The sequence below is a fragment of the Pieris napi genome, chromosome Z (genome assembly GCF_905475465.1).
Source record: "Pieris napi chromosome Z, ilPieNapi1.2, whole genome shotgun sequence".
Lineage (NCBI taxonomy): Eukaryota > Metazoa > Arthropoda > Insecta > Lepidoptera > Pieridae > Pieris > Pieris napi.
In genome coordinates, this window is record NC_062259.1 from 635590 (window position 1) to 651705 (window position 16116).

Below are 16116 nucleotides of genomic sequence, written 5' to 3' on the forward strand. Positions count from 1 at the left end.
GGCTGGACTCGTCTTTTCAATCTGGAATCTGGATCCTGTAACATAATCCCTCGTTAGCGGTGTGCGTAGACCCGTTCGGGGCTGTTCCCCCTTCGGGTGGTATGTTAAATCAAATCCTGTGGATTCAGGGCGGCACGACTTCACTGATGATACGAGGGCTATATCCTTGCTATGTTTCGCTATCGCGTTTTAAACTTACTATCAGTAAGCACAACGCCATCTGTTGATGAATATAAAAACTAAATTTTCCATTTATACACAGATCTGTCTATTGTTTATTTAAACAAAAGTTGCTGCTTCGATGCTTAAAATAGAAGATTATTAATGTTTTTAGTTAGTACAGACATTATGTCTTCTTTTAACTAAAAAATTCCGTTTTATATTTTTATAATTAGACGATTTATAAGTATCAAAATGGATGTATTCTTTGTAATCATAGTTATATCGACATCACAGTGTTAAAGTCAAAACGGATATAAATATGTCTGTTTTAATTACGTTGTCTGAAACAGACACAAAAATGTATTGAGAAGCAAATGTTATATAATAGCGGACACAAAAATATGTCTTTAGGATATGATTTACGGTTAATGACTGTTTGGCGTTATGTAAATATTATTATAGCCAATATAAGTAACAAAAACCTAATAAAAAATATGTAATATCTGTATCTAAAGAATAAACTATAAAACAACAATGTATTTTTCCCTTTCATTAGCAAATTGTTCAAAAGTAACTCCATTATACATGTGAAGTACTCAATTTCATAATAAAAACTTTCAAGACGAGTATTTAGAGATATTTTGTCATATTAATACGTAAATATATTTTATTAGTTTTTTTACAATTGTTAAACCTTTACCATGAATAAAAGAACTATTTACTGTATAATTAAATTTATAAAAATCAAAACTTGTTGAAATAATAAACTGCGGCCTTATTCTGTGATTTCCAATATAGTCCAGTCAGTCAAGACAATTAATTCATAATAATTCCAAAAGTTTTCAAATTTTGATGTAAGGTCGGGAGTGGTATTAAAACAAACTATAAAATTTTGCAACCTGCTCTGCGGTCCGGAACATTGTTAAAAATGCAATAAATGATAATTTGCTCAGTTCTTGAGACCAAAATTCCAAAAGTTCTGCAAAGTTGGAGTGGTGTTAAATATATTATTTTACATCACGTGTCAAATTTGCAACCAATTTAAGTGTACGGAACTGTTTCCTTCAGTTTAATAAAGAAAATGTTTTTCTTTATTAAACTGAAGGAAAACGTTCCAAAAGTTCTGCAAATTTGACAGATATATCGAAAATAAAATAAATAACAAAAAATGTTCCGTACACTTAGGTTGGTTGCAAATTTTATACGTGATATGAAATATTATATCGAAAACTTCCCCAAGTTTGCAGAACTTTTGGAATTTTTTTCACGACCATACAGCAAAAATTAATTTAATTGCAATTTTAACAATGTTCCGGACTGCGGACAAGGTTGCAAAATGAGATTTATTGTCGTCCCAATGTACCATTCACTTGACCGAAGTTTGAAAACTTTTGGAATTATTATCAAATTTTCGATTTCGAATGTCTATAATGACTGGTGTAATAGCTATTTAGACGTGTATGTATGCAAGTTCTATGTTTAATATCCGTAGCGCAGATGTAACTTTGGGATCGCGGAACAAAACTGCTATGAATATATAGCGCAATTTTTTAAAATAAAATTTTGTGGGTTTTTGTTACAATAAAGTCATTTAGTTATTAATTATGCATTTATTTGTATAATATAAGTTTATTTTAATAAATATATATGATATACGTTTGTTTTTATTGTATTTAATCATGGTGCCTACAGATTTCTGTTCTTGTTACTATGCCATTTGTGGAAAGAAGGTATTTAATTAAAAACACTCAATATATATAAAATTATTTAATAAATGCACATATCAGTCTAAAATAAATAATTCAATGTAATATTAACCACAAATAGATTGTGAATAAATTATTAATTCCATTATCATTATTTTATGGAGAACATTACATTAAAATTGAGTACTTTAATTAAAATTTACTATTGTTTTAACTGTAAAATCTATTTAATTTGAACAAGCGCCATTATTAATTCACTAACCAAACAGAACATTATTAATTGTTCAGTCCCTAAACCCTTTCACAATAATTTAAACTAAAAAAATGCTATTTTTGACATCAGCGCCATCTAGTGGAAAGTGTTCGTTCTAAGATAACAATTGTTTAGAACGTTGTAATTAAACCGGTAGCCGGCCTCGGGCACATCATTGGTCACCAAATTGTCGCTGTGGAAGTGCACATATATCGGTCCAGGGGGCGTTGCTGCAAACAATATGACCCAATTAACATAGTATGTTACATTATTTATATGTTATATAGATATATACATCGAACTACAAAAAAATTTGCAATAGTTTCTTTTATAAAATCCAGCAAAATTAACCATTTTACGGTTATTTAATTATTATTCCGGGAATCGAAAAAAGACTTAGATGCCTAAAGACTTACATGCAATAATTTGGTTGGAAGCGCTAAGGCCACAATACTTGGAACCCCTAAGGCCGTCAGCAGTTTCCGCTTCAGGAATGAAAAGGTAGTCTTCAGACTGACTGGAACCTTGGGTTACTGGATTCATCTGACAGTCAGTGTCCAAGTACATGTTGTCTTCCGTCCGGTATGCCATTTCGAAGCTAGCAGCTGTTAATCTGGATTTTGGAAAAATATATTGTTTTGAATATAACTCAAAAACTACTGCGCCGATTTTGGTGAAAGTTTAATTTGAGTGTCCATGGGCGGGCGGTATCACTTAACATTTAAGTGGTGTTAATTAAAAGGCGGGCAACGCACTCGTGAGCCGTCTGCGATTACGTCATTCATTAATAATTTAAGTTAGCTGTAGGAACAAAATAATATAAATCAGTGGCGCTACACCCTTTTTAGGTCTGGTCCTCAGATTTCTGTATCTGTTTCATGATCATTTGTCTTATAGGCAAGCAGAGACTGATCAAGAGTTCCGACCGCTTTAGGCTAATTATCAGGATGCGCCCTCGCTAGGTGACCGGTGTATTACGGTCGGTCTCAAAAGTTTTGTTATATTAGTTTTGACTTTGTTTACTAGAAAATTTTAACGTGATTATGTAAGTAGTGTATAAAAGTTTTCAGATCGATCTGCAAGCGAAACTCCTTTAATTTGCACGACTTGAAACCATTTTTTAGCTGATCGTACACAAAGGCGAAGCACCTCACGCATTATATGACCAAAATCCTGACAAGGCTGCAGGCTATCAAGTAGAAAACCAAATCCATGTTGCATTACTTCTATTGGCTTAGCTTCTATGGACAACTTAGTTGTTGCCGCAATAGCCGCACTATTTAGGTTAATAAATCATGGACGTGGTCATCTAGTGTGTGATGTTGCTTCGACTTTGAAGTTATTTTTAAAATATTTACACTTCTGTTGTTATTTTTAATACAGGTGAAATATTTTTTCAACTGATTAATGATTTATTTGAAAATAACAGTAATTAAGTACCTAATTATTATTAGCTTCTACATATAAAGGCCTTTTTCATGCTTTAGCGTTTGTATATTTTTACACAGTTTTTTTCGAAAATCACTTTCTATGTACATAAGCGAGAGCGCTGCAAGTTTTTGCTTGCGGAGTGTGACAAATAACTTTTTACACGCTTTATATTAGCTTCACCTGTATGTATGTATGTATGTATGTATGTATGTATCGACGTAGGAAAGCATATTTGCTGTAAGTAGACAAAATACCTAAAGTGACTTTTTCCTGCCATTAGAATCAGAAAAAAAAGCCGCATCGAATGACCCGGGTCCTGTGTCTCTACGATGAAAAAAAAATTACATACGCCGTTGAAAACGCCCGTACTTATATTTTTTTTAGCAAGATTAAATGCTGTATGTAGACCAAAATCTAGTCATTTCAGACATGTTGTACTTACAGCAAAAGAAAAACTGCATTTTTTTCTTTACAAATACTTACTTCTTCCCATTTAAAAACTTAACGCTACTTACAGCATTTCAGCTACGTGTGATTTTTACATTCGTTTACTTACAGCAGTTTTTTTTTTACCATTTACGACATTTTATTTCAAGCAAACATTACATTACCAAATGACCCACTGCATTTCTAGATCTAATCATATTTATAAACTAATCTTACATCTTGAATTGCAATTGAAAGTACCCAAATACATAAATTTACTGCATACAGCATATTTACCGCCTGTAAATTGATAATATTTCCGCGAGTACATTTTTCTTCCTTAGTTACAGCGTTTTAAAGGTTTGTGATTTGAAAAACTGTTTGCTGTAACTAGCCAAACACGTACTTATAGTAACTTTGGTTAAAAAGTTTACATTGCAAATGGTGACTGGCAGTTGAATAAATATATGTTTCAAAAATGGTAGCAATATCATGGATAGGTCAGACACTATTAATTTTTTTCCGAAATTAATAAAGTTTTTTGGCTCTGGTGAACAATTGCAATATGTCTACTTACAGCAAATGTGCTTTCCTACGTCGGTATGTAACCGACTCCTTCGGACTCGATTTTGACCCACTTTTAACGGACAGATTTAATTCAAACGCAATCGAAATGAATGCGCACCTGTCAAAGATCGATGACAATGCAATAGTCCGAAAAAAAATGAAAAAAAATAAAAACAATTAAACTAAAAAATAAATAATAGTTAAAAAAACTATAAAACACGCTTTTAAAGCACATCAAACTAAAAAGTGAAAAATAATTCCTAATTTAGGCTAAAAATGGTAATGAACAAAAAATACTGGTATTATTGTGAAAAAGCGTGGGGCGCTCTGTGCCATATTTATCGTCTATCTTGCTTGTAACTCAGTTACAAGCAAGCAACTAATTAGGATACTAAAACTGCTTGTAGATCCAGTTCACAGTTCATTTAGTGTTTTGTCTCGGTCTAGTTGAAATATGCAGGGGATGATGGTACCGAAGACACGATTTCACCGCGCCCGCGCCCCCTAGATCGTCGCGCCCTAGGCTACAGCCTAATTAGCCTAAGGGTTAATCAGGCCCTGTAGGCAAGTAGGTTAGCATCTGTGCCTGACTCACACCGACCTTTTGGGACTAAGGCACGATTCCTCACGATGTTTTACTTCGTACGAGCGAATGTCAAATGCGCACATAGAGAGTCCATTGGTGAGCAGCCGGGGTTCTACGACCTCAAAGATTAGAGACATGCTGAAGCCTAGCTAGTGGCTAGTAGCCAACACTGTAGGAATGCGAAATATAGGTATGTTGGAAGAGGAATAATAAATATGTTGGCAGATCACTTCTAGACTCCGTGTAAACCCCAGTGTACAAATGCACTTTTCTATCAAATCTTTTCTTCACACAAGTGTTATAGTGTGTATATCCACTTACTTAATCCCACAGACGTCAGAAGTACGCTTGAAGCACGTCGCATACGCAAGATTGGCGATGTATGGTCCAGCGCCGCGGTTGTAATTAAATGATTCAAAGAATCCTGTTCGGTCTGGGTAGTACTGCAGACAACCAGGTGGCGCTAAAATAAATTATTTTGTCGGTAACAGGTTGCTTTTTCCCCCTCTTATTTAGTGATAATTAATCCAGGGAGTACTTTATATATAATATATTTTGTACTATATATTGCTTGCCCCGGGGAACAAAGTAGCAAAAGCGAAATATATTTTTTTCAGGAATAGGAGGAATTATTTATTGTCAAATGTGCTTTTTATGAATATTTTGATGTTATTAAAAGAAATTAATATCAACTGCCACCTGTCAAAGATATAATGACAACTGTCAAGTCAAGATGTTCAATCTGTGCAAGTAGAACACAGTATATACAATTTCTTACCTATTAAATACTCGTCCCTATCAGCTGAAGAACTGAAGGGCGTGGCTGGTAGAGAAGATGTTATTGCTTCAAGGAAACCATCTCGGTATTTGCTAAAAAAGATGAATTTTTACATATACAATATTTAAAGTGGAAGAGAGGGCGATATTGTTTAGGCAACGCATTCGCGAGCCGTCTGGCATTGAGTGTCCATTGGTATCATTTAACATCAGGTGAGCCCCTTGAGCCTTGATCTATATAAAAGGCCGGCAACGCACTCGCGAGCCATCTGCCATTGAGAGTGTCCATGGGTATCACTTAACATCAGCTTCCTGACCATTCCTCTTCCTCCAAAAAGTCCCCCAAAGCGTCAAGTTTGTTCTCCTGTCATTCATGTTTGGTAAGTGTGTGTTTGAATATTATGTCTGAGAGCCTAAAAGAATTACCCCAAAGTGTTGAAGCACTCCAGCTGGGTGACTTTGATCTTCCAGGTCGCTTGAGGAAGATTTGGCTGTGTGTTTCTGTCAGCAATTTTGAAGTTCAATCGGATGGATCTACTGTTCGTGGACGCGTTCACGCGGACATACACTGAAAAAATACAGAAGATTTCAAAGTCCTTCCAAACGGCTGCTGTGTATTGTTTGAAGTGTTAAAATTCCTACTGGATTGTATATAGTTGGGATGGGGTATAGATGCTATTTGTGTGGACAGAGTAACCCTGTCTCACCTCGGACAAGCACACAAGGCGCGGCTGCAGAGCAGGAAAATAATCAACAGCAAAAAGAGTCTTTCCATTGATAGAAGAAAAGAGGCTGCAGCTGAAAGCCAGAAGTTGGCGGGAGGTAGCACAAGACAAGGAGCGCTGGAAAATTCTCATTTCGGAGACAAAGACACTTTTTGGGTCGCAGAGGCAGCGGAGTCAGTAAGAGTCGGATGGACACAGAGCGGAGGATATAATATAACAAACACATGCTGGATTAATTCTCTCACCATTATGATGAACATAGACTGTAGAATTTCAAAAATAAGAGAAACTGTTACCCACAAAAAAAATACAAAATACCAATGTACTACAATTTTATAGAAGACGTCAATATATACAAAAAAGTTTTGCATTTAAAAGTCTTTAACGAAAGCTTTAGAACATCGTGCTTAAATATCAATATATACATACTATGTTGTGCATTATTATCGCCACATAGTGGTGGTAGGATGTCGGAGTTTGCGTGTAGGTTCGTCACTTGGAATATATCGTTTCTACAGGTGTAACCTGGCCGATGTGTCACATTTTCCACTGTTTCCACCTGGAATTAACAAAAATTTATCCATATTTGGGTCGTACCTATACAACATATACTCGTATTTGTGTGCATTTAACACACGAAAACGTAAAGAGACAGGACAAAGAGCACAGAAGGCTGATCACCTACTCGCCGGGGATAGCGCCTTGGATTCATTCACAAACATACACTATATATCATTAATAATTTATTTTTCATTCATATAGGTAAAATTATTTAACCAAATTTATAAATAAGCTGTTTATTTGTCCCCAACAATTTTAATATTTATTTTGGCAAATTTTCGACTTTTTCATATACCGTCATATTTAAGTCAATTAACATTAAACCATAAAGATATATACACTCAAATCTTCATCAAGAGGTACTCTATCTATTATTTATAACTATATTAAAATCCGTTCAGTATTTTTTAGTATTTCGCGTATAGACGCGGCCAGAAGATTGCAAGCTACATGATATCTATCGCCGTCTATATAAACACGATTATCTCATAAACTACCGAACGGATTTTGATACAGTTTTCATCAACCGATAGAGTGATTCTTGGTGAAGGTTTTTATGTAAATTGACTATTAAAAACAATTATTAAACAGGTCACTTGAAATATAAGAACTTTCAAATTTAATCACTCGCGCTCTCTGGCATTGAGTGTCCATAGGCGAAAGGTATTTCAGAACCGACTTATTGTATTTCCTATTTTACAACTAAATTAATTTAATATTGGTAGCGCCATCTATGTGTCAGCTTACGAACTTTCAATCAATCTGTTATGATACTTACGGTAGTTGGTGGAGCCAGGTTAAACGTCTCGAAGTCAATTCGTATTTGACAAACGTTATTATTATTAATTTCCACGTTATAAGAACATTCCAGTCCTGAGGATTCCCGATTCAATGGAGGGTTTATGAATACAGCTACTTTTGTGTTCGTCCTTATGTCGCAAGCGTTTACTAAAAATAAAATAAAATTGTACAACCGAGAAATTTAAGGCACTTTACTATGTGAACTTAGGGTCCTTCAAGATCGTGCCAATTCTTAAAAGGCCGCACTCGTGAGCATTGAGTGACCATAGGTGATTTAAGATTTAGGATTTTGTATTGGCAAAAATTTAAAAAGCTGTTTCGAGTTTTAAATACTAGAAATTTCTATATTCTTTTTGTACTTTGATTGTTTTATAATCAGATTTATATTCCATAACTTTCAATAGCTATACATTTTTGAATACAATTTCGGAAGATCAGAAGAATGAAAGATTAAATACTGCTTATTATAAGTTACCTTTAAAAAACTTTATATGAAACAAAAAATACTATAAAATATATCAAACTTATGTAGGACAGATTAAATACAAAATAAATATATGTCACTATCAATCTAATATGTCTATCTATCACGAATTAATAATTCAAAATAAAATGTCATAGTTTTGATTGTACCGAGATGGCTAGGTAGGTCTATAAACAACAGCCAGACCAATGCAACCAATGAAAAATATATCAACTTGATGTAGGACAGATTTAATTATGTAGAAACCTATGGCACCATACATTTAATATGTCATAGTATATCTGTCGCAGCCAACTAGCTTAACTAGCCGTTCAATTAACAGCCTAGCCGTTTAACTAGCGGCCTGAAAGATGTTCAGCCAGTTGATCAAACAGGCAAATGACTTGAATCAATGACAATTCATTCCATGCCTTTCCTGTTTATTTCTATTTAGTTCCACTTTCTGCCACCGTCAATATAGCGTCGGTAAATAACTAAGAGTTGGATTTAGAAACACGTCGCCTGAATTTGATGATACTGATTATGTAGGTATCTCGGGGGCCTTAATTGGAACCCCTCCAAGTAATTTTGACTACCGGAGTTTCGTCTACGTATAAAAAAATTAAATATAATATTGTGTATTATATTGGAATTCGTTAAACGAAACGTACATTTTATACTTTTCTATTAATTATTATTATAATATTTCAAGCAGTGTGTAACGAAACGCAAACCACCATTTTGAATGTAGATTTTGAAAGAAATTACACTGACAGATTCATTCTGTTACTTGCAAGTTTACATGAATTTGCTTCTGCGTTTATTTTATAGGGATTTTTGAAAACTTGGCTATATTTTTGGACTTTGATTGAATTGCTTTTCTGTACGACCTTGGCATACATACTGGACACTGATTTCTCGCGATCACAGCTTGTGATGGCTGCTGGAAATAGTGGATGTGATCCAGAACCTGAACCGTCTACGAGTTCTATGCTTGGTAGACGATCGGCTTTTTTGGGTGACTTTGAGGACAATGGGCCCGTTGTCGAAGGTCAACTCTGTACTGAAGAAGGTCATGATGTGGAATTTGGCTAAAATTAGGAAAAAATTCAGTACTAAAGAGCAGTATGTGGCATTCGCTGAAGAAAATGGATTAGGGCATTCGCAAAAGCAATGTAGAACACATCGTGTTCCCATGAAAGATGCTAAATCAGCGAATTAAACATTTGGTTCATGGTGTTGTACGAAAGGAAAATAAAGCAAAATCGAAAGTTCCTAGAAATATTCGCAAAATTGGAGCTACAACACAGCCATTAATGAAGACCCATATAAAGAAAATAGACAACAATGCAAAAGCCGAGCCACCATAAATTATTGGTATAATTATTGCAGGGAAGCTATATTTATTTATACCCCTAGAGTGTTATTTGAAACCCGTAAAATGCCTGTGCTTTGGTACGCAAGGGTGGAGGGGCGGCATTTCCCGCAGGGCTTGAAATGTCCAAAAAACCTATTATTATCACGTCAACCGTAATCGGGTTTCCCCAGGTAAAAAAAACAAACCATAAAAAAAGGTTAGGTTAGGGTAATATTTATTTTGTTTAAAAAAATATATATATAACACTCTTCGTTCTGTCACACGATCGTACGAATAGCCTAAGTATTAGCTTGACAGTTTAATAAATGTTGTTACAAACGCTACGGCTGAATATCTTTCAGGCCGCGAGTTAAACGGGGCCGTTTAGTTAAAAGGCTAGGCTGTTAATTGAACGGCTTATTATGCTATAATTTTAAATTAACGATAATATAGTTTTATAAATAATAAATCTGAATATACCACTTTCTTTGTAAATAAACGATTTATTATTTTTATTAAAACATTTAAGTTAAGAAAAACTTGGAATACACACTTAAAACAACCAAACTAACAATACTTAAATATTGGAATAAAATTATTGTATAACAGCGCCCTCTATGTACTCACATGAACAACACGTAGCGAATACCCCACAGAAACCTATAGCTTTCCCGCCCTGTGTGTTACATTGATTTCTGGATAAACATACACCGCCAGTCGACCTGTCTGACCCTAGACACTGTTCACCGTTGCCAACCGTAAAAATACTTCCAGGGGCTTGTCTTGCAGCTGAAAATAGATATACTTTTAAAATATAATGAATAACGAAGACAATAGTTGTGGTTTTTAGTTCATATTATATATAACGGATGTACGGCGTGTTTACTGTACTGTATACTCTTTATTATTATTGTCTCATCTTATTACGGTTTAATATATTTATTTCTCAGTAAGAATATTACAACATTCACTTACATGAGAAAATATAGGTACGCTTTTCAATTAATTGTACTCTCATAGATAAAAGTACAGCAATCTTAATGATTAAATAAATCAATGTAATACTTGTCGCTTTTCATCGCAGTGTCGACATATTTGGCAGAAAGAGACGAAATACTATTTAACATTTCATTTACTTGATATTAGCGCCATCTAGTATCAAATAGCAGAACTTACATCTAAATAACGTTGTCGCTGTTCCGCTACTCGCCGCCGCTAGAATTAGCAGCAATGTGTATGTAGCTTCCATAATTGAAATCTGTAATGGATGTCTCAGAGTTAGTAATCATTTTAAGAACTGCTTTTGTAAAACTTAAATGCTATTCAAAAAATAATAAAAATTTGTCGAATCATGGCTCCACCTTAAAACAGCTCCAAATTTGTTCCTATCGTCCTTTACTGTCTAATTCAAATTCAAAATCATTTATTCATTTAAGTAACACAATGTACACTTATGACCGTCAAAACAGAAATATATATGAAATGCTTCTTATTTTACATTTACTCATTACTGCCAGTACTCAAAATAAGGGCGTAGAACGGAAGATAAAAATTCAAAATTGGCAATAAACTCTTCGCCACTCTTTTTAATCGCCAAGTTATTACTTATTGAAGTAAAACTTCTTTAAGCACGACTAGGGAGTATCTCAGATTTTATTTCTGACGATTGTAACGATATATCATATAACTATATATTTAGTCTATAGCCTGTGTTGCTTCGGCTATTTAAAATAACAACGATAGCGACTTTTATAAGACCGTCAGCGCCATCTAGTGGTGCATCATTTGAACTGATTTAAGTCAGTTTCTTGGTGTTTATTTAGGATAGCATTCACTGGTTTTATTTGATACTGATTCTTGTAATCATGTTACTATTAATATATTTATACTTAAAATGAAAATCCTTACTAGTAAAATGTGACCAAATTCGACTAAAGAGGGAATATATACGGCCAGTTTTTTGCTTAATGTCAGTGTAAATTTTACCATTTTGGAAGAAGTAAATTAATACCAGATTAATTATCGTAAAAATCTGGTCTATTTTATATAAAAATAACAAAGTTGTATAACCGAATAGCAAAGTGAATAAACAAAATTCAAGTTTTGAAATAGTAAAACAATATTTTGCAAAGTTTTTTGAACATCTCTAAATATACTTATTGATTTATTACTTTTAAAATAAGTAAATTAGTAATAAATTTTCTGACGATTGCGACAATCTATATTATTCAATAACAAGGTTATATTGACATGTGCTGATCAACCTCCGTATTTGAATAATCTTTGTAAAGCACATGAATAATAAATAATTATAATATGACATTTATTATTTCAGTTAATATTTAATAATTTCAGTGATATATGCCGTCAACGCCAAAGAAGTTTTACTTCAATCGCGCGTAAAGGTTACACGCACACACTTATTTTTTGTTTTACACAAAGTTTGTAAGGAGCTGCAACCATTACACCATGTTCCACATGACATCTTAAGTAATAAATAATAATACAATAAATAGAAACAAAGTACTCCAAGTAATATTAAGGAGGCACATGGCTTTGGACCCCTTAAAAAATGTATAACTGGTAATATTTATTTTATTTTAAAAGGCACACTAACGAAACACATAAAAAAACTTACAGAGAACACATGACATAGAAAACAAGATAAATGCATGTGCATTGTGCATCAATAACAAGTGTGCACAACAATAAGTGGGAAACTTTACAATGATGAAGAGAAAATAACTTAAACATTAAGAGTAAAAAACAAACGAGATTAAAAAAAATTGCATGATGTAAATGATATTATCTCAGTTCCCAGTAGGTCCCAGTGCTAACATTAGGTTAGGTCAAAGCCAAAAATTTGTACCTTCTTTCATTCATTTCACAAATTGTGATGTTTTAATTAATTTATATTGGGCTAAAGAGTCACCACAACATTATTGCATAATACACCAATTGCCGAGTGATGAAAATATGTAGAAAAAAAATTGGAGCCGTTTTAAGGTACCACCTTAAGGGGGAGCCATGATTCGACAGATTTACCAAATATATTAAGTTAAGAGTTCTTTAATCATCGGGAGAACTGTCATTTTAACCGTCTCACATAAAAAACTCCGCGCCTATGTTAGTTTGTAACTCAAAAAATACCGAACGGATTTCTATAAGGTTTTCACTAGTGTGTAGTGTGAATCCTGATGAAAGTGTAGGTATATAAATCTTTATGGTTTTTAGTTAAATTGGCTGAAATAAAATATTGTCAAAGATGTTACCATAATACAAGAAATCCGACGTGTTTAAATTCTAATAAAAATATTTTTAATTTAATTTTGTGTTTTAAATAATTGAACAAATTTATAGAGGTCCCCTAATTAGCCTACCTTTTTAGTATACCGACATATGGAATATTTTGCTATGCTACTCCGAAGGGACTGGTTTTTAGGTATTTTTTTCGCAATTTTCCTCTCCATAAAAACCTTCATCTGACTATAAATAAATACTCTAATTGGTCCAGCCGTTTTCGAGTTTTGCGTTTGGCATTTGCGATTCATTTATACAGTTATACTGAGTGGGATCACTCTGCATCTTCTACAGCATTTACCATTGAGGGTGTTCAGAGGAGTGGTCGGGCTAATACCTGCAGCTGAGTTTCATTATCGGATGTCAAGGCAGGCTACAAAATACAGAGGCTCAACTGATGTTAATTGATACCGACGCCCATGGACAATGCCAGAGGGGTCGCGAGTGTGTTGCCGACCTTTTAAGAATTTTCTTGAACCCTAAGTTGAATTGGTTCGGAAATACTTCGGTGGGCAGCTGATTCCACATAGTGGTGGTGCGCAATAACTGCCTTAAGAAACGCTCAATTGTGGAACGACGGACGTCGAGGTGATACGGGTGGAATTTCGTATTCTACCTTGACGTCTGATGGAACTCAACTGCAGGTATTAATTCTGATCACCTACTTGCCTATATCACAAATGATCATGATACAGATACCCAGAAAAAACTGTAGCACCACTATTTTTTTTTCATTGGGTCACCTGTTAGGACAGCCTGTGTATATAAATAAATATATATACAATAGAAGTTCTAGAATCTTCGAATGCTCTTTCTGTCTTCTAAATAAAGACAGGTTCTAGACAGGTTAGCGAACTTTCAACTATCTAGCAATAACTGTAACTAATTACTGTTAAAATTGTTTTCAACTAAAAATTTGACAAACGAACTTTCAAAAAACAGCTTTATTAATTTCCTTAAGGACAATCAATTGTTTACTTTCTAGTGAATTTTTAATTTTTAATTTATGAGCATAAAGACTTTTTAAATTAATTTGTTTTTTTTAGGTTCGTACACATTATTAATTAATTAAATTAAACCGAATTAAATTAACGGTAAGCGAACTTTTGTGTTTTAACTAAAAACTTGATTTGAACTTCCCAAACAGCTTAACTATTGAATTTCCTGACAATAATTAATATTAATTGAAACACACAAATATGCAGTATTTACAATATTATCTACATAGTAATAATAACATAGGATAAATATAAACATGTTTGTGAATTTTGGAGTTTTATTAAAGAAACTTTAGATTTATTACCAATAACAATACTTTTTAAATGTGTAACCATTATTTATTAAATTATCGAAACTGAATATTAATATTCACGCTCAACGACGTCAATTTTAATTAAACCATCGAAACCTTCCTTATCAATTAATGGACACTATATCAAAACCCGTCAGTAGTTTTTCAGTTAATCGCGTTTAAGTACACGTTTGTATTTAACGAAATAACTACTGTACTGACCAAACTAACAACAGTAATCTATACTAACATTATAAAGAGGATAGATTTGTATGTAAGTATGTATGCAACGAATTGGCTCAAAAAGTACTGGACCGATTTGAAAAATTATTTCACCATTTGATTGATATATTATCACTGATTAATATAGGCTTTTAATTGAAAGAAATATGGATCCCTACTAAAACTACAATAATGTTACCCAAGGTGTAAAAAATGCCTGTAAAATATATTTCATCGCATGCGTTGCGACAACTATTGATGATAGAACAAAAGATGTTCCACAATATTAAAGAACATATTAATATCTACAAAAAATGCAAACAACCCGTGCGAAGCCGGGACAGGCCGCTAGTTAATAAATAAAATAATAAAAAAAAAATTATATATGTAATAAATGAATGAACATACCTCTGCTGTATATGTCCGCAACTAAGAACTGGTCATTCGTGGAAAGTGGTTTTATACCAGCCTATGACCGCTCATTATAGTCTAAGAGCTGAGCTGTGTTCAGGAAGGTGTGTTAAAAACTATTTTTATATAGAATTTCGAGCACACTAAAAGCCCCAAAAATTGCAGTCATAGCAACCCATTGATTCCACTTATATGATTATATATGATTGGACAATTCACACCAATTGACCTAGCCCCATGCTAAGCCGATGAAGCTTGTGTTATGGGTACTAGGCAACGGCAACATACATATTATAGATTTATAGACATATAAATACATATTTAAACACCCAAGACCTAAGCACAACATCAAATGCTCATCACATCGATGTTTGTCTCAGCCGGGGATCGAACCCGGGACCCATGTATTCGCAGTCAGGGGTACTAACCTCTAGACCTCTTACTTTAGTCGTTTCTCCCAGGGAAGATCAGCGGGATTCGGTTCCACAGTTCGCTAAAAAATGTCTTGAAGCGGACGATGAAAAAAGGGGAGAATAAATTATAAAAGCACGTTTAAAATCTTGACAGAAGTATATTATACAGCTTAAGTTTTTTCTTGTTATCTTTATATCCCAGTTTCCTTCAGTACCCTTGATCGGAACCCATTCTCGGGTAAAGGCCTCCTCCAGCATGTTCCAAATATCTTCACGGCTTTCTCTCTACATTGGCTCCCAAGTACGTTGCCGGCCTTTTAAGAATTGGTACGCTCTTTTCTTAAAGCCCACCCAGAGGTGAGAATTCACAACTCTTAGACTATAGTCTATGCAGTAATTTGTGTAATGTGTGTTTATAGAGATTTAATATACATACAGTTAGGTGTTCCGAAAGGTTCTAACGCCGCGTATTGAGCTATGTTGTCCTGGTATGTATTAATAACATATGCAGACTGTTTCTTTGATATAATCAGATTTCTGTTGAGACTATTATCGATAAAATTTATTAATAACAACTTTTACATTCAACTTTGGAGTGTTTTTGGGCTTGAAGCGCTAATTAAAGATTGGTGCTTTCAACAAATAAGTATGGCAATACACCAAG

General features: G+C 33.9%; 1 protein-coding gene across 1 annotated transcript; it reads right to left on the minus strand.

Annotated features, from left to right (window-relative positions):
- Positions 1-1914: 1914 nt before the first annotated feature.
- Positions 1915-15088, minus strand: LOC125062791. The gene is made up of 10 exons (XM_047668951.1): positions 15037-15088; positions 10992-11073; positions 10443-10604; positions 7973-8142; positions 7063-7192; positions 6335-6476; positions 5910-6001; positions 5453-5594; positions 2538-2734; positions 1915-2351 (listed from the first exon to the last, which is right to left on the minus strand). Exons 2-10 carry the CDS (start codon positions 11062-11064, stop codon positions 2218-2220), a joined length of 1242 nt encoding a protein of 413 aa, XP_047524907.1. The 5' UTR covers positions 11065-11073; positions 15037-15088; the 3' UTR covers positions 1915-2217.
- Positions 15089-16116: the final 1028 nt, after the last annotated feature.

Bases quoted from the DNA above. Each gene is read 5' to 3' on its own strand.
- LOC125062791 (XM_047668951.1), bottom strand. From the start codon at position 11,064: ATGGAAGCTACATACACATTGCTGCTAATTCTAGCGGCGGCGAGTAGC. The intron at 10,605-10,991 runs GTAAGTTCTGCT...ATCTATTTTCAG, and splicing joins AGCGACAACGTTATTTAGAT to CTGCAAGACAAGCCCCTGGA. The intron at 2,735-5,452 runs GTAAGTGGATAT...TCCAAAATCCAG, and splicing joins TCTGACGTCTGTGGGATTAA to ATTAACAGCTGCTAGCTTCG.